At 56.1% G+C, this 16,880-nt stretch overlaps 1 protein-coding gene across 6 annotated transcripts; it reads right to left on the bottom strand.

Annotated features, from left to right (window-relative positions):
* Positions 1 to 967: 967 nt before the first annotated feature.
* Positions 968 to 14,836, bottom strand: SAMD14 (sterile alpha motif domain containing 14). Of its 6 annotated transcripts, none has more exons than XM_036837053.1 (11): positions 14,273 to 14,836; positions 11,538 to 11,713; positions 10,748 to 10,802; positions 5,716 to 5,882; positions 4,995 to 5,283; positions 4,187 to 4,274; positions 4,023 to 4,097; positions 3,757 to 3,916; positions 2,430 to 2,549; positions 2,187 to 2,342; positions 968 to 1,330 (listed from the first exon to the last, which is right to left on the bottom strand). In XM_036837053.1, the coding sequence occupies exons 3-11, from the start codon at positions 10,788 to 10,790 to the stop codon at positions 1,175 to 1,177; spliced, it is 1,254 nt and encodes a 417-aa protein (XP_036692948.1). In that variant the 5' UTR covers positions 10,791 to 10,802; positions 11,538 to 11,713; positions 14,273 to 14,836; the 3' UTR covers positions 968 to 1,174. The 6 variants fall into 6 exon arrangements, with proteins under 6 accessions (XP_036692948.1, XP_036692952.1, XP_036692947.1 ...); XM_036837057.1 differs by having other exon boundaries at positions 5,721 to 5,882; XM_036837052.1 differs by lacking the exon at positions 11,538 to 11,713.
* Between the last annotated feature and the right edge of the window lie 2,044 nt (positions 14,837 to 16,880).

Raw genomic sequence — 16,880 nt, 5'->3', positions numbered from 1 at the left:
TAACTCCGGCCAGTGCTCCAGAAGCTGGGCTAGCCTCTGGCCAGCACCGTACCTGCACACTCCCTCCCTACAAGGACAGATGGCTTGCTCTGGGCTGCTGGGATAGACTCCACCCCCACCCAGGGAGCTGGCCCCACCCCTCCCTGTGGCCCAGGAACCGGAGCCCGCACCGTCTGCCAGTTCTGGAACCCACTGAGGCCTCGCTAGGGACCAGGGCCAGATGGGGGATGGCTGATGAACCTTCCCAATTTAGCAGCTTCCGGGGGACCTCCCAGATTTTGCCTCTCTGCTTGGCTGGGATGAGGATTCACCAGTTCAGGACCATCTAGGCATTGGTAGGGGGTGTCTTCTGTGGCCACCAGCTCCCAAGTTTGCTCTGTCCTCAGGGAAGGCCCAGGTGGCCTCTGAGGGAGCAGCAGAAGTGGGCCCAGCTTGGAGAGTGGGTCAAAGACCAGGCTTTGAATGGGCCTCAGGAGGGGCAGACCTGCAAGGGCATTATCTCACCGCTGAGACCCACAGGACGGGGACAGGGAAGAGGAGGAGCTTTGCCTCCTCCCTTCCTTGTCCTAAAGTCCTTGCAAAGATGATGTGGGGTAATCATGCTGCTTTCTCTGCTCTCCTGTTGAGGAGTGCAGACTGGGAGCCTACCTTGCGTGCAACTTGCTGCAGGCCCACCAGCCTCCCTGCGGAGCAGAACAGAGCTCTCCTGACACACAGTCACCTGGGAGAGCTGGAAAGGAACTGCTTTATCTACCTGCTCCTGCAGAGATGCCCAGCCCACCTCTCTGAGCCCAGGGCTTCTGGAAGGTAAGCAGGCCTCCTAATTCACTGCTGGTCCCAGGACAACCATGGCCTGAGGGCAGAGGGTCAGAATGACTCAGGCACTTCTGGGCTCCCAGACTTGCTTCAGCCCTGGCTTCTCTGCCCGTAATCTGCCACTTCCCCCAGGAACTCTGTGCCAAACAAGTCCTTGAAATGGGATTTATTACTGGGTCCTCCCCCTGGGGTCTCCCTTTCTGAGGAATCTGGGTCCAGACAGAAGACAGGGTGAGAGGGCTGTTCCTCCTGAGAGCATGGGGCCAGGCCAGCCCAAGCCTGGTGCCCAGGCCCCACTTCCCCGGGCGGCCTGTGCCCTCAGAGCCCAGCAGCCGCCAGTGCCCGCCCGCCCGTCCCCCTAGCTCCTCTTGGCCTCCTGCTCCCTGCGCCGGAGCTTCTCACGCTGCCGCGCAGCCTTCTCCTGGGCCTTGCGCTCCTTCTCCGCGGCCGCTGCCAACTCCTTCAACTTCCGCTTCACGAGCGCCCGGTCATGTGAGTGGCTGAGCCCCAGGCTCTGGGGGAGGAATCCAAGGGTGAGGGGGAGAGCCCCGGAGCCACCCGGGCCTGGCCAGCCCAAGCCCCGGGTTCTCTGTGCCCCAGGTGTACTCTCTCTGGAGCTCTGCCAGCCCTCAGCCTCCACCTCCCAGACCTGCTGATGGATCAGAACCCTCAGGGCAAGAATTTAGAATGGGAGTGATTGGGAGAGATGAGGGTAGAGGGTTCCAGGGCCTTTGCCCCCTCCCCACCCCAATCCTTGGCTCCCACTCCTCCACTCAGGATTTCAACCTTGGCATGACCCTGCCTGATCCCCTGACGCCCAGAGACGGGGAGCAAAATGTCCAAGGTCACACAGCTAGTCAGTAGCTGAGTCCCCTCTCCATTCCAGAGACTTCCTGGGGGGCTCTTCACACCACTGCTTCCCCAAGCAGCTCAGCAGAGGGTGCACAACAGGCCAGAAACCCCCAGTACAGAGATGAGAGAGACACCCCCTGCTGCCCCCCGCCCCGACTTCCCTCCCACAACCACCAGCCTCCAAGATTCTTAGTCTTGGAGACTAAGACTCCAAGAATCAGGTGAGATGACCAGGGGAGACTGATTAGAGTCAAGAGTCAGATGATAGGATAGTCTTCAAGGTCAGAGGTCAACCTGGAGACTTGGGCTGGAGCTTGAAGGTCAAACTGAGGAATTGGGCTGGAGTCAGACTGGGAACCCATGCTAGAGAGCAACAATCAGGCCGAGGATCTTGCCTAGAGGTCAGAGGCCAGGGCAGTGGTCTTAAAGAGAGTGGAAAGGTCAGGATGAGGGGAATCCTAATTCTTGAAGGTTGCCTCAGGCTCCGGCTGGGTCGTGGCCCTTCTACTCTAACCCACCTTCAGTTTGCTTCCATCCAGCTGCAGTAGCTGCGGCCCATCCACCTGCCTCGCAGCAAACTCAGCGGCATACTGCTCCAGGTTGAGGCTGTGCAGCCACTGGCCCACCTGCTGACTGGTCCAGTGGTAGATGGTGGGGAGAGGTTCATCCAGAAACTGGGGCGGAGACCAAGGAGCGTGAGGGGGGAAGGCGTGGCCTGTGGCCCGCACACCTGGCTGTGTCAGATGTCAGGGCCTGCTTACCTCGTCCGAAGACTGGGACAGTGTGTGGTAGGGGTAGGAACACTTGGCCGCCTGCCGGGGACCACTTGGAATCTTGGGGCTGCTGCTGGGGGGTGTGGAGTCATCACTCAGAGTGGATTCCTAGACAGGAGGGGGGCATGCTGCTGAGGAGAGATCTCACCTCCAAGCGCAAGGCAGTCACCCCCGACCCATCACCCCATCCAGATGAAGCTGAAGTCCAGGGCTGGGCACCAGGAGTTGCTCAGGGCCCTTGTACATGAACCAGGAGCTGGGTGGGCACACAGGGCGTGGTGACTTGTGTGAGGCATTGGATCTGAGGCCTCTGGGAGGATGTGGGGCTACAACTGAGCCAGGCAGAGTAGTTAGGAGGAATGGAGGAGGTCAGACTGGTGTCGCTTTCTAGACAGCTGACTGGGGTTCCCTCGCGCTGGGTCAGACGTCTCTGCCTTGTGCCTCCCCAGCATGGCCTCTAGCACCCTGGCTTGTAAAAACCTGGTTAGATGTCTGTCCTCACTGGACTGTGAGCTCTGTGAGGGCCTGGGCTGTGTCTGTTCACCAGGGCCCAGCACAAGGGAAGGAAGAAAGGGAAGGACCCCTTCTCCCCTGAATTTCCAGTTTTCTGATCTCCTCTGACCCAGCTGCCCATAAGGAACAGAATCACAGAACAAGCACAGGGCTGGGGGTCATAGAGCCTGGCACCTAAATCCAACTGAGTCTGTAGGCAAATCCCTTCAGTCTGGGCCTGCATTTGCTCATCTGTACAATGGGGGTTAGTGTGTCTGCCTTCCCCACTTTCACTGAGCCTTTGTGAGAGTAAAGCAAAAACATGCACTCGGAGCTTTGTAGACTGCGGAGTCCTGGTGAATGTAAACATGCTCATTCTTGCTTCTGCTACTCGGTCTCACTTCTCCCACAGGGTTGTGAACTTTCTGAGCACTAGCTAGGTTGGGGTCCTGTTCATCTCTGCTTCCCCTAAGCATCTCCACACCACACATGTAGCCCAACTCCTAAGACAGGACATGGGGCCAGAACTGAGCCAGGCAGAAGAGTTAGCAGGGATAGAGGAGCTCTCAGGCTGGGTGTGTACTAGGGGATCATGGAGGCAGCAATGAACGGATCAATGAAGGAACCACTCAGCATATGAACAAGTGAATGAGTGAATGCCTGAACTCAGAAACTGGATGAATTAATGGATCACTGAATGGCTCCATGGACAGACAGATGGACTCCAGGGATGCCTGGATCCCAGCCCAAGCCAGGGTGAAGTATGTCTTCATGTCACCCGAGTCTGGGGGCCAGTATGGGGGCCAAAAGGCCACGGACTCACCTGAGAAGCTGACTTCTTAGGGCTGAAGCCCTCGTGTTTAGGGGAGCAGGCCGGGGAGGTGGTGCTGCCGGAACACGCCGAGCCCTTGCTGCCGTCTGTGAACCAGGAAAAGGGCAGGAACGGGGAGCCCCCTGACCTGCCGGACCCCTCCACCGACTCCCTGTGGAGAGAGTGCCCTGCGTGGGTGTGGGCACCAAGGCAAGGGCTGAGGCCCACAGGGAGCTGGGGGCAAAAGCTGTGGCTGAGGGGCTGTGGGTACCTCTTACCTGCTGCCCATGGACAGGCGGTTGCTGCCCTTCTCCTTCCGGCTCTTGCTAGTGGATGCTCGGCGTAAGGTGACCCTGTGGCGAGGGCAAGGGGGAGTGGGACAGTGCTGCCCGCTATGCTACCCCATCCCCAAGCCTTTGTTCTCGGCCCCTCGTCCACTCACCCCAGGTCCAGGAACTTGCGGCGAGTCTTCTTATCCAGGCCAATGGTGGGGCTGGCGGGCTCAGGTGGGCTGGCATCCCGGCTGTCATCTTTTGCGGAAGAGAAGGAAGGAAGTAGCCTGTGTGGTGGCTTGTCTGCCTCTTGCAGCTGCCAGTGAGGTGGCAGGAATTCTCTCGACTTAGAATCAGGCAACCTGGCTCTGGTGCCCTTCACCAGCTGTGTGACCTAGGACAAGTCACTACCTTCTGAGCTTCCTGCATCTCAAATATGGGGATAATGACACTGCCTATTTCATGAGACCTAATAGGATGTTGATGAAAGCCTTATACAAACAATAAACCACTCTGAAAAAGGAGGGACCACTACTCTTTACTGTTAATTTTATCTTGTCCAACTTGTAGCCAACCTTCTAATCTTGGCTCACATGTCACTTCCTCAGAGAAGCCTTCCAGGATGCTCCCAACTGCTCCCAGGATGCTTTCACGCTGATACATGCTCTCCCGCCCTGCGCACTGTTTCTCACATGGCACTTAATACAGCTTGTAACTATACGTTTAATCAATGGATGATTTGATTGCTTCTCCTCGAACCTATAAGCCCCGTGAGGACGAGAACTGCATCTGCTTGCTCTTTTTGTCTCAGTGCCCAGCAGTGTCTGGCACATATTAAGGCGCTCGGGAAATGAGTGAAAGAACCGTGGTCTTTATTCCCCACCTTCCCCAGCCACCCTGCCCCTCGAATCCCGCCACGCACTTCGGCTCCCAAGGGACCGCTTGCCAGCAGGGGGCGCCGCGCCGCCCGCCGCTCACCTTCGCTGTGCGGCTCGGCGCGGGGATGGCGGCGCACGAAGCTGGGCGAGCTGTCGGACGAGGGCGCGGAGCGCGGCGGTGAGCAGGAGGCGGCGGCCAGGCCCTCTTGCGAGGCGGCGTTGTGCAGGGGCCGGTAGCGTGTGAGCGGCGAGGGCGGCGGCTCGTCCTCGTCCAGGCTGCGCCGCAACCCCGGGGGCTCCAGGCAGAAGGAGCTCCCGGCTGGGGACCCCGGGCCCGAGTGCAGAGGCGAGCGCAGCCGGTGCAGGGGGCTCCCGCAGCCATCGGTCACCTGGGGAAGGGGCAGCCGCTCACCGCCAACCCTCCTCCCCTCTTCCCGGAGGGGAGCCCGGGCTCCTAGGTCCTTACGGGGCCTGGAGGGAGGGTTTCCTCGTGCCTTGGGCCGAGAGGTGGCTGAGCAGCGAGAGGTGGGAAATGGGACTTACGGTCACATAGGCTGGGGCTGGATCCCACCTCCTTCACTTACTAACTGTGTGACTTTGTTAGTGAACCTCTCAGAGCCTCAATTTCCTCGTCTGGAAGATGGGGATAATACCTTCCTTGAAAGGATGAGATGAGCCAGAATTGAACTGCAGCTAATATTTGTTAGCCTTATTATGTCAGAAGTCTAGGGGTGTGGTTTCCCTGGAAGAGTGGTTTGGAGGGATTATCCAGGGGCAAGAAGGGTGGGTGGGGTATGTGCGATTGGGTGGATTGCCCCAACCTTGCCTCCGGGCCCATCGGAGCCTTCACCATCCTCTGCAGAGCTGGCACTGTCCCGAAGCCTCGAGCGGGAGGGCCTGTGTCTCCGGCCCTTGGCCAGTAGTTGGGCTCGGGCCTTGTGTAAACTGCTGTCCAGTCTGACGGTCTCTGGCACAGCCAAGTCCAGGTCTGCAAACCGGGGAAGAGGGGCAGAGACCAGACACATGAGGACAGCAATCCCGGAGGCCCACCTCAAGTGGCCACCTGCACTCACACCCAGGCATTCAACAAATGTCTCCAAGCGCAGGGCACTGATAGTCCTATGAGATGGAGAGCTGGGTCTTGCACAGTCTTGCAGGGAGCTGGACATGTCAGCTCATACATACAGTGTGTGATGGAACCTCTCACAGGCACAGAGGACAGGGTGGCTCTGTTTGGATGGGCTGGAGGAGGAAACACCAAAGCTGGGTCTTAAGGTCTGGATGGGAGTTTACAAGAGAGGAGGTTGGCAAAACTGGTATATGCAATGCTGGGAGGAAGGGAAGCTGCGGGCGGGGCACCTCCAGGGCAATGGGAGGGCAGGTTTGTGGAGGGAAGGACTGGAGGATGAGGCCGGAGAGAGCATGGTTGTAATTGCTACCACTGAAGAAGTGCCAACTACACGCCAGAACGTACATACATCACCTTGTTTACTCAGAACAACCCGCAGGCTAGGGACAGCTCTTATGTACATTTCACAGCTGAGCAAACTGAGGATCAGAGAGGTTAAGTCTCTTGACTGAGGCCAGCAGCTAGCAATGGTCTGGGATTTGAGCCTGGCTAGTCTAGCTCCAGAGGTTGGCCGTGCTGGGGACACTGGCTTGCTGTGCCATGCTCAAGGTCACACTCAGAGACAGCACTGCTGAGCATCTAGAGGGCTCACAGTTAACTGGAGCAGAGGGACCCCCATAAGCTAGTGGTGGTGGCAGAGAGGAAAGCCTACAGACCCCTGAAGCCTGTCTCTCCCATCCTGGGGTCCGTGGCCCAGGGCTAGGTCCTGGATGAGAACATGGCGGAAGAGTAGGCAAACCCAACAGATTATGCATAGACCCTACTGCTCCAAGTTTCACTTTCCATTTGCTCCACTGGAGAATGCAGCCTTCACTCTGCAGTGACCCTGAGCTTCTCCAGGCAGAACAGGTTCTTCCCAGACCTCAGCAAGGGTTAGGACCTTTCTTCACCACTCCACCCCTCATGATCTCAGGTACCCCATCCCATCACTCAAGGCCCTGCCTTGTCTGCTCCTCTTTCTCTTGTCTGCAGACACCCCCTAAGCCACCCCAGTGGCTGAACTACTACCTATACCTATTTCCAACTCTGATCCCTCCCCTGAATTCCAAGTCTGGGCACCTCAGCACCTGCCAGGGAACCTACCATGTCAAAATCACCCAGGGACCTCAAACTCAACCCATCAAACGAACCCACCACCTTGCCTCAAACTGGTTCTCTGTCCCTGGCTCACTGAAAGTCCCCACTGTCCACCCAGTCACTCCTCTCAGACCCAGTTGGTAATTCATGTGTCCAGCTGCCTACTTGACACCTCCACTTGGATGTCCAATGGGCATCTTCAACGAATATGTCACAATTGGACTCCTGACCTCCCCACCCCCTAAGCTGCCCGGTCTGCCCATCTCAGTGAATGGCATCTCCATCCTTCCAGCTGCTCAGGCCAAACCCCTGGAGTCACCCGTGACTCCTCCCTCTCCCTCTCACCCTGCAGACTGAGATCCATCCACAATTCCTGTTAGCTCTACTTTGAAAATAGATCTAGACATGCTGAAATATTTATGGTGAAATGACATGATGTTTTGGGTTAGGTTCAAAATAATCCAGGAGACTAGGAGTGGAGAGTGGAAGGGGATATAGATGAAACAAGACTGTCCAGGAGTTGATGATGGTTGAGGTTGAGTGATGAGTACGTAAGCGTATGATGGGGTACATTGTGTTAGTCTCTCTACTTTTGACTTCCCACAGTAAAATATTGTGTATATGTGTCTGTATATACACACACTTACATACATGCATACATGTGGGGGGAAGGAGGAGGGGAGAGGAAAGGAGAGGGAGAACACACAGCATTCCTGGTCTAGGTCATTACCACCTCTTGCCTCCATTATTACAGATCATCCCGGCTGGTCTTCCCTCCGCCTCCCTTTCCTATTTACAGTCTATTTTCAACCCAGCAGCCAGAGTGATCCTGATAAAACATGTCAGCCCGTGTCACTCCTCTCTCTGCCCAGAACCCTCCAGTGACTTCCATCTCTCACAGAGTAAGAAGCCGAGTTCTTACCACGGCCTCCAGACTCAGGCAGCTCAGTGACTCTCTCCCTCTTCTTCCCTCTGCTCCAGCCACCCTGGCCTCCTGGCTCTTCCTTACACCAGCTATCCTGCACCTCAGGGCCTTTGCACTTCCTCTTCCCTTTCCTGCAAGGCTCTTGCCACCGATTTCTGCACAGTTCTCTCTCTCACCTCCTTCAAGTCTCTGCTTAAATGCTTTCTCTCACTGAGAGACCACCCAATTTAGAATACCCCCCAGGGGCTTCCCTGGTGGCGCGGTGGTTAAGAATCTGCCTGCCAATGCAGGGGACACGGGTTCGAGCCCTGGTCTGGGAAGATCCTACATGCCGCGGAGCAACTAAGCCCGTGTGCCACAACTACTGAGCCTGCGCGTCTGGAGCCTGTGCTCCACAACGGGAGAGGCCGCGACAGTGAGAGGCCCGCGCACCGTGATGAAGAGTGGCCCCCGCTCGCCGCAACTGGAGAAAGTCCTCGCACAGAAACGAAGACCCAACACAGCCATAAATAAATAAATAAATAAATAAATAAATAAATAAATAAATAAATAAATAAATAAATTTATTAAAAAAAAAAAAAAAGAATACCCCCCAAACCCCCACTGCTAAATTTTTTCCTATATCATTTGTCATTCTCTGGCATACCATATATTTTACTAATTTAGTTTATTGTCTGCCTCCACCCATTAGAACGTCAGCTCCATGAAGGCAGACATTTCTCTATTTTGTTCATTGCACCAACACAGGCATAGAATGGTGTGTGTGTGACACGTGTGTGAGAGAGTGTATGTGTATATGAGTGTTCTAAGTGTTTTACAATTACTAGCTCATTTAAACCTCCCCACAACCCAAGGAGGAAGAGACGCCAAGAATCCCCAGGGCAGCCTTAATTTGCCTGAGGGTAGAGGGCTGGTGAAGGGCAGGCCAGAGTTACAGGCCCTCCGGCTCCGGCTCCAGAGGTTCAGGGTGTAACTACCAAGCCCTCTATACCTCCTCTGAGGCAGAGATGGGAGTGACTTGTGAGTTCAACCCCTCACTTTACAGGCCCTTACTTTCCTTGGAGAGGAAGGTTTGGCCCAGGGTGCAGAGGGAGTTAAGGACAGTAGGCAGGGCTCCTGGAAGGGAGCTGATGAACATTCTCGACCAGTCCAGCACGCAGCTGGTGCCCAGCCGCCATGGGCCATGGAGAAGGGCTCTCTGCACCTGAATCTGGGCCACATCAAAACCATGGTCATCTTACCGCGGAGGGTCTAGGGAGCAAAGGAACTCCTAAGGGGCTTGGGGCTTTTTGAGGCAAGGTGGGGCCAGCCTCTCCTCTGGTCCCTTACTCTACCAGGCCCTCATCACCTTGTCCATCCCTCCCATCATCTCGCTGTCCCTCTCCCTCTCTCCCTGGGAGTTAGCCCGGCCCTGGGCAGTGGGAAGTCATGAATATTTCATCACCTTTCTCTTCAGGAAGGCCACCAGGCAGGCAGCTACCTCAGCAGGTCAGGGAGAAGGAAAACAGGAAGGGTTGGGGGGGTGGGGGGGTGGGGGGGGGGTGGAGAGGGGAGCGGAGGCCAAAAAGCCCAAGGAACTCGCCTCTGCCGGGCCAGAGGTCAGGCTGGGCCTGTGTGGGGATGGAGAGACTCAGAGTCTGAGGCCCAGAGACAGTTCGAGGCTGGGGGCGTCCCCGAGGCAAAGCCTCCATGCACAGGCCCCAGGGAGGCCAGTCCGGGAAGCAGTTCCCCAGGAGCCCGGAGGCAGCAGTTCCGGCGGGCGGCGTTGGCATTGCCAGGGCCTGTGGCAGCCACAGGGGAGAGAGAGGTGAGCAGGGAGGGGGGAGGAGGAGAGGGAAAGGAAGGTAGAGATGAGAGGCAGGGGAGGAGAAACTGGAGGCCCTGTGGCATTCCACAGCTAGGAGCCCCTCCCAGCTGAGAGTCCTGAGGGCTGCATACTCGAGCTTTCTGCCTCCACCGCGCCCTCCACGTTCCTCCACCTTCTTTTGCTCACTGACTCCTCCACCGAACCCAGCTGGTAAACAGCCTTTCCACCCCAGTGCATGCTGGGAACTCTGCCCTGTCAGTGGTCTTCCTCTAATCCACACAATAGAAAGACTGCAGGGGGTAAATGATGGGGTGTGGGGGGTGTCCATGCACCCTAGTGAGAACAGAGGGGGGTCGGTCTGGGGTTGCCCCTGGGGGTGTAGATGCTGAGTGTGTGTCATGCATTTTTGATTTCCCTGCACATCCATGCAGATGAGGTCCCTTATTTATGCAGCTCGGAGGTAACCTGTGTCACCTGTGCTGGGGAATACTGGTGTACAGCACAGTGGCTGCCAGTAGGGAGTTAGGCAGTCTGGAGTTTTAGTCCCAGCTCTGCCACTAACCTGCAGTGTGATCTTTAAAGCAAGTCACTTCTGTGCTCCGTGTCCTACGCTTAGGACAAGTGGGCACACTCCTTAGCCTTGCTGTGAGGGTTAAATGATACAGTGCATGTGAAATGGGGGTGCTAGCCTAGCACCTGGCATGAGACAAGCAGTTAATAAATGGGGACCCTTATTATCATCGTTGTTGTTGTAATTGGATATCTACTCAGATAACGGTGACAAAAACTCAGCCTGTAAGGCCAAAATACACACACACACACACACACACACACACATACACACTGAAGTTCCCAGGACTCCTCTTCCCCAAAGCCCGATAGCCTTGGCTAGAGATACAGCCAAACAGAACTTACCAAAAACCTCATCCGCAGGTTCTCGGAGCTTTGAAGAAGCCATGACTTAAGAGAGCTGGGAGGACAAGAGGCGAAAGAGGAAAAAAAGACCATGGATAAGAGGTTCAGGTTGGTGCAGGTAAGGGAGCTGCCACTGGCTACCTGCTCCTAGCCTTCTGGCCCTCACCTCTCCTTACAACTCTTTCTCTGGCCCCTGAAAGAGAAATGATCTGAACCACAGCCCAGATTGTTGGGGCAGGCAGGAGGTAGAAGCAAGTCCAGGGTATAGACACAGGCTGTCCTGCAGCCCTGGTCCGAGCTGATTTGCTGAGTGCCTCCACACGGGTCACTGAACTTCTCCCCGTCACTGTCTTGGGCCCTTCCATCATTAGCATTCCCTAAAAGCTTTTAATCATCATAAGCTGTCCAATATCAAATCTGGGAGAAATCTTGGAAGCTATTAAATCCAATCTTCTCATTTTACAAATAAAGAAAGAGAAAGGAGAATGACTGATCTAAGATCACATAATAAGTTAATGGCAAGATCAGAATGAGAACCCATGTTCTTCCATCCGCCCACCTACTTACCTCCCTACTTATCCATGCATCTACTTGCCTATTCACCGTCCACTCATTCACCCATCCATCATCTGTCCAACCATCTATCTTTCCAGCCACCCATCCATCCACCATCCACCCCGTCCAACCATCCACCCATTTTTACATCCGTCAATTTATACCATCCACCCATCCATCTTCCCATCCATCACCCAGTCCTGCCTCCCCCCACTCTCATCACTGGTGCACTCACCACCTGTCTTCCTGAACATGAGCTGTTCAGGAAGCTGGCATCATCAACAGGGCCACTGTTCTTGACAAAGTCACAGTTCTCACAGTTCAAGACAGACTCACAGATGCAGAAGGGTATAAAGAGTACCCGTAGCAGAACAGTGTAGAGCCAAATCTCTATGATGCATCAAATATGTTCTGGGAAGAAATATGGATGGATAGGGGTTTTGTTTTGTTTTGTTTGTGGGAAGTAAGAAAGGAAGGGCAGGTGGGAAAGCAGGATATATGTAGCGGAAACAATTTGGGCAGGCTTCCTAGCAGATGTAGGATTGCAGCATCCCTAAACCAAAGCCTGGGTGTTAGAGAAGCAGGGGAATACCAGATGAGGGGAGAAGGAGGAAGCTCAGGGTTAGGGGCATACTGCATGCCTGGGACATGATCTCCAATTACTTCTAACACTCAGGTCCCCATGGGGCAGAGCACTGCATTAGACCGCACATTTGACAGGTGTAGGAAAGCTAGGCTACATGCCTGCTTGGTCTTTTCCGATTCTCCTCTTCTGTTATTACATAGATATCATCTCACTGTGAACTGTCCAGGCTTGGGATTCTTAGTATCCCCACTTTACAGATGGGAAAACTGAGACGCAGGAGATAAGAGGCAGAACTCAACCTTGATCCCAGTCTCCTGCCCCTCAGCTCTATCCTGGGCGGTGATCTGCAGTTTTGGAACCTGCTCATGAGGAAAGAACACTGCTGGGAGAAGGGACAGGGGTAGAGGTAAGGGAGTTGATCCATACTCGCTAGGACCGGATAAGCTTCAAAACTACCTCCACCCCAGGCTCTGTGGATGCTTGGGGCTGCAAGCAGGAAATGAGGTGTGAGAAGGAGCCAGGATGTGGGCCCTCCAGGAACCCTCCTGTCATTCTTCAACCCTGGGTGCTAGTAACAGAGAAGTTCTAGAACCTCTCTTCCTGTCCTGAAGGGGTAGATGGGAAGAGAGGCTGCCCCTAAGAATGAACCAAATTCCCTCCTTCAATCGCAAAGCTCATCTGACCAGGACCTAGCTGCCACCTCCTCCAGAAAGCTGTCCTAGATAGCCGTCACTCCTCTCATTTGTCTATATAATTGCTAAATCCACTCTTCCCCACCACTAGGAAATGAGTAATTTTTCATACTTCGTTGATTCCCTAACTGGGTCATATCTCCCCCACGTCAGATGGGAGCTCCTGAGGAGAAGGGTCAGTATTCCCCATCAGAAGAGGGACTCTCTGAAGATAAGAACTGCCTCTCCCATCAGAATGGAGGCTCCCTGAGGGTGCTTCCTCTCTTAGACCACCTGAGAATGGAGAGCCCATGTGCTCTTTATTCAAGGTCCCAGTTTAGGGTGGAGGCCCTCTTGTGGATGCCATCCTCTTTCAGGTACCCTCTGGGGTGGGCTGGGGCTTCCAGCTCACATCAGTGCCGAATGAATTCTGATTCAGCACAAACTGCTTTCTTCAACAACTAACTCCCTGGGGTGTGTATAGGAGACCCTCCCTACGCTGTCCCTTGGGGAACTCTGGGAAGCATGACATCAGAATGTCACCAGGCCCTTCCCACCCCCCCTTCCAACACTGAACCTTGGAAAATTAGACATCCCCCCCATTTACACTCCTACAACATTACACTCCTACACACACACGCACGCACACACACACACACACACACATGCCACACTCATACATGCACATTCAAACCAGGTAACCGCTACAAGGTGGAAATGAACCTGTTCTCTGGACACAGTCTGGGCTCTGACTCTACCAGGCCACTCCTTCCTCCCAAAACTTCCCAATTCCCAGAGGAAGAACACCAATAACCTTTGACCCTTCCCTATGAGAAAGGGAGGTAGGTGAACTCTAAGTTTCCTGGGACCCAGGGGAAGGAGAAAGACAAAGAAAGGGTACACAAGCCCTGGAGAGGAAATGGGGAGCAGGACAGAGACAGGTTGGCGGAAAGTCAGTCTACAGAGCTGCAGAGAAGAGGAAGAAAGAGCAAGAAGGAGATGAGCCTGAGAGCAGCAGCAGCGGGGCCAGGGGAAGAAGCCGTAGAGACAGGGCTCCAGCAGCCCTGAGTGAGGCCCCGGGGAGGCGTGGAGAAGAGCGGAATCGACTGCCAGGAGAGAGGCGGCCCTCAGTGGGGAAGGAAAGAGGAAAGGGGCCCTGGAAGAGGAGAAGGAGCCCAAGAAAGAAGTGCAACTGGGGAGGGATGGTTGGGAGAGGAGGCTGGGGCAGGGGGAGGCAGTGTGGAGCTAGAGAAAGGGGTGACCCCCCCCTCCCATAAGGCCCAAGCTGGGGGCATCCAGCAAGCACCGCTGGAGATGGGGTGGGGGTGGAGGACAGGGCACCTTCTGAACTCTCAGGGCCCCTATCGCCCAATCAGAGCCAAGTGGCTAGTTCTGTCCGATCCATTAGTCCAACTCTGCACCAGGCAAGAAGGGGTTAAGCTCTCCCCCCTCCCCCAACACCAGTTTTTTTTTAAAAAATTAATCTCTCCGGACCTCGGGCAGAGGGAGAGGATTAGGGACACAAATCCTATCTCCACCCCATCTCCTAACAGCGCAGAACCCTAGCTCTGTGCGGGCCCCCCTAGGGACAGGGGAAGAAAGGTCCTTGTCTCTTCGCCCCATCCAACCCCACTCGGGTTCCCACCGCAAGCCAGAGACCCCCAGCTCCGCTTCCCCGTCCACCTTGGGGCTCTTGGGGTCCCAATACCTCACCTCCAGCATCTGTCATCTTCAGCGTCCGGCGCCTCAGAAACCCCTCAGGCCCATGGTGTTTGGGGCTGGGGCCAGGCAGGAGAGGGGCGGGGGACAGTCACCCCGGCCTCGGGGGGCTCCGGGCTGGCTCCATCCGCTCCATCCCGGGAGTAGGGGTAGGGGTCAGCGAGGGGGGTCTTGGAGCCGGAGGGAATGTGGGGGTGGGGGGGTGGGGGAGTTCGGAGAGAGAAGGAGAAGGTTTGCAGGAAGCAGGAGGCACGGCGGGAGGGGCTGGACCAGGAGACCTGACGGGAGGATGCTCCGTGCGTGTGTGTGCGTGTGTGTGCGTGTGTGTGCGAGTGTGTGTGTGTGTGTGTGTGTGAGAGAGAGAGAGGAGAGGAGAGGAGAGGAGAGGAGAGGAGAGGGAGGCAGAGAGAGAGAGAGAGAGAGAGAGAAACCGTCTCCCCGCCCCGCCCGGCTGGACGCGGGGTCCCCCGCCTGGCAGGCAGATACTCTTAGCGTCGTGTCAGCGGGGATCCGCGGGGGTCCCCAGGGAAGGGGCGATGAGGGGGCGCGTGGCGGGGAGGCCGGGCGCCCGGGAGACAAAGAACGGGAGGGAGGGAGGGAGGGAGGGGCGGAGGCAGCGGGAGCACGGGGGAGGGAGGAGGCGGCCCCGGCCGGCGGAGCCGGGCGAGGGGATTCTAGTTACCGCTACTCCTCGGCCCGCGAGAGTCGGGGCCGGTGTGAGCGGCCGGAGATGCGGCCGCACCTTAGGACCTACGGGGCTTTTGCCTCCTCTGCAAGGCCTGTGAGGGCTCCTGATTCATCCATTCAACAGACGTCCACAGAGCAGTCGGATGCGCCGAGGCCCGAGGGGACCGTGGAGAACAGAGCCGACCTGGTCCGGGGCCGTCGTGGCTCGCAGCGTTGTCAGGGGGACGGACGGAGGAGTGGGGAGGCCCTCACGAGAGCGGGTGCTGTGAACCTTGGTTCACAGAGGACACTTCAGCGCGGGGAGAGCACACCAGAGGGAGCCAGGCCTCGCCTGGGGGCGGGTGAGGATGGGGGCGGGGGCTGTGTGTGGAAGTGATCCCGGAGGATTCCTGGAGGAGGTGACCTGTTGGCTACTTCTGCAGGCCAGGCCAGGGTAGAAGTGCTAGTGGGACTTGTGGGGGTAGGGAGGAAAGGAGAGGAAGATGAAGGATGTGGAGGGTGGGGGGTGGGGGCTTGCACTTTATCCTACCAGCCATAGGGGGAAAAGTAACAGAGGAGTGAGGGGCTCTGATTTGCATTTTAGGAAGAACCCCTCGGCTCCTTTGGAGAAGGCTGCCTGAAGGCTGAGGCACCACTCATGAGGCTGTTGAGAGGTGATGGCAGTGGGCAAGAAGATCAAAGATCATGATGAGGAATATTAAGGATGTAGAATTGAAGAAATTGACAGGATTTGGGGACTGGCTGGCCACAGAGGGAGAAGGAGGGGTCTAGATGACTGCAGGTCTTGGCTTGAGGCCCTGTAGGTGGAGGGGGTGTGGGGGGATGAGGTCAGACTTGGACCTGGTGAGCTGGAGGTGGTGGCAGGCCAGCCAGGGGAGAGAATAAAATGATCAACAGCTAGCTACGGTCCCGAGATGGTGCAGGGGGTGCCAGGCACTGTGCTAGGCACTTTTCTCAGATGATTAATGTCACCCTCACGATAAACCCATGAGGTAGGTGTTTCTGTTACCCCCTTTGTTTGTTCAAGAGCAAGTGGTGAGGTTGGGCAAGGGGGTCCAGAGCTCAGGGGAGCGGTGTGCAGTCTGTAGGGATAGAGTTCCCTGATGGCCAAAGTCTCTGCAGTCCCAGGTCTCTGAGGGGCTCTGGGAGGTGGCATGTTGAGCCCGGATGGTCTTGGGACCATGGGTAAGGACAGAATTAATAACCCTTAGGGGCTGAAGATCCAATGAGATTGTGGGAGTTTTGGCATCTCTGGGTGTCTTTAGAATCTGCTGGCAGCCATGGGTTGCTGGCTAGACTGTGGAGATCTGGGGAGGGAGTGGTGACTCTGGAGGTCTTATTGGGGCTGTGTCTGGGGAACACAGTTTGTGGGCATTTGGTGAAATCTGGGTGGTAGGCTGGAGTGGGGGATTGATTATATAGCCCCCGTAGGGAGTGGGGAGATGATAGGTATGTAATGTCAATGCTGGGGGCACATTCTATGGGAGGGTGTCTATAGACCATAGGACCCAGGACGACCCCCTAAATTTCTGGGAGCTGGGAAACTCCCCTCATCTGAGTTCCCTCCCTTGTGGCGAATGTTGGGGCTGTGGCAAACCCACGCAAGCTCCTAAGAACTGGCAGGGCTGGGGTAACGCCTCACACAGGCTTCCCCATGGCCACTTGACATAGCCCCAAACATGGACATAGCTCACAGGTGAGTCACCTCTCAGGCCTGAGGAACTCGCAAAGCTACACACGCCGTCCCCAGCCACACACCACACTCAGGCTTTGACTTGGGCTACTTTCCAAAGGGATTCCACCTTTTGGAACATATGGCGTGCAAGCCCCTCACCTAATACACAGGACAGACGGGGGCAGGACCCCACCCTGGATGCTCTGCTCTGGTCAGATCAACAGAAGCCCTCATCACAAA

This window comes from Balaenoptera musculus, chromosome 20 (assembly GCF_009873245.2).
Source record: "Balaenoptera musculus isolate JJ_BM4_2016_0621 chromosome 20, mBalMus1.pri.v3, whole genome shotgun sequence".
Taxonomy (NCBI): domain Eukaryota; kingdom Metazoa; phylum Chordata; class Mammalia; order Artiodactyla; family Balaenopteridae; genus Balaenoptera; species Balaenoptera musculus.
The sequence above is the reverse complement of the archived record's forward strand: the minus strand, read 5'-3'. Positions and strand labels throughout refer to the sequence as shown.

What these genes read in the sequence shown, in the direction of transcription:
- SAMD14 (XM_036837053.1), bottom strand. Translation starts at nt 10,790, where the DNA reads ATGGCTTCTTCAAAGCTCCGAGAACCTGCGGATGAGGTTTTTG. An exon ending in CGCAAGTTCCTGGACCTGGG is followed by an intron (nt 4,098 to 4,186) that starts GTGAGTGGACGA and finishes CCCTCGCCACAG; the next exon opens with GGTCACCTTACGCCGAGCAT. An exon ending in TGGATGGAAGCAAACTGAAG is followed by an intron (nt 1,331 to 2,186) that starts GTGGGTTAGAGT and finishes TTCCTCCCCCAG; the next exon opens with AGCCTGGGGCTCAGCCACTC.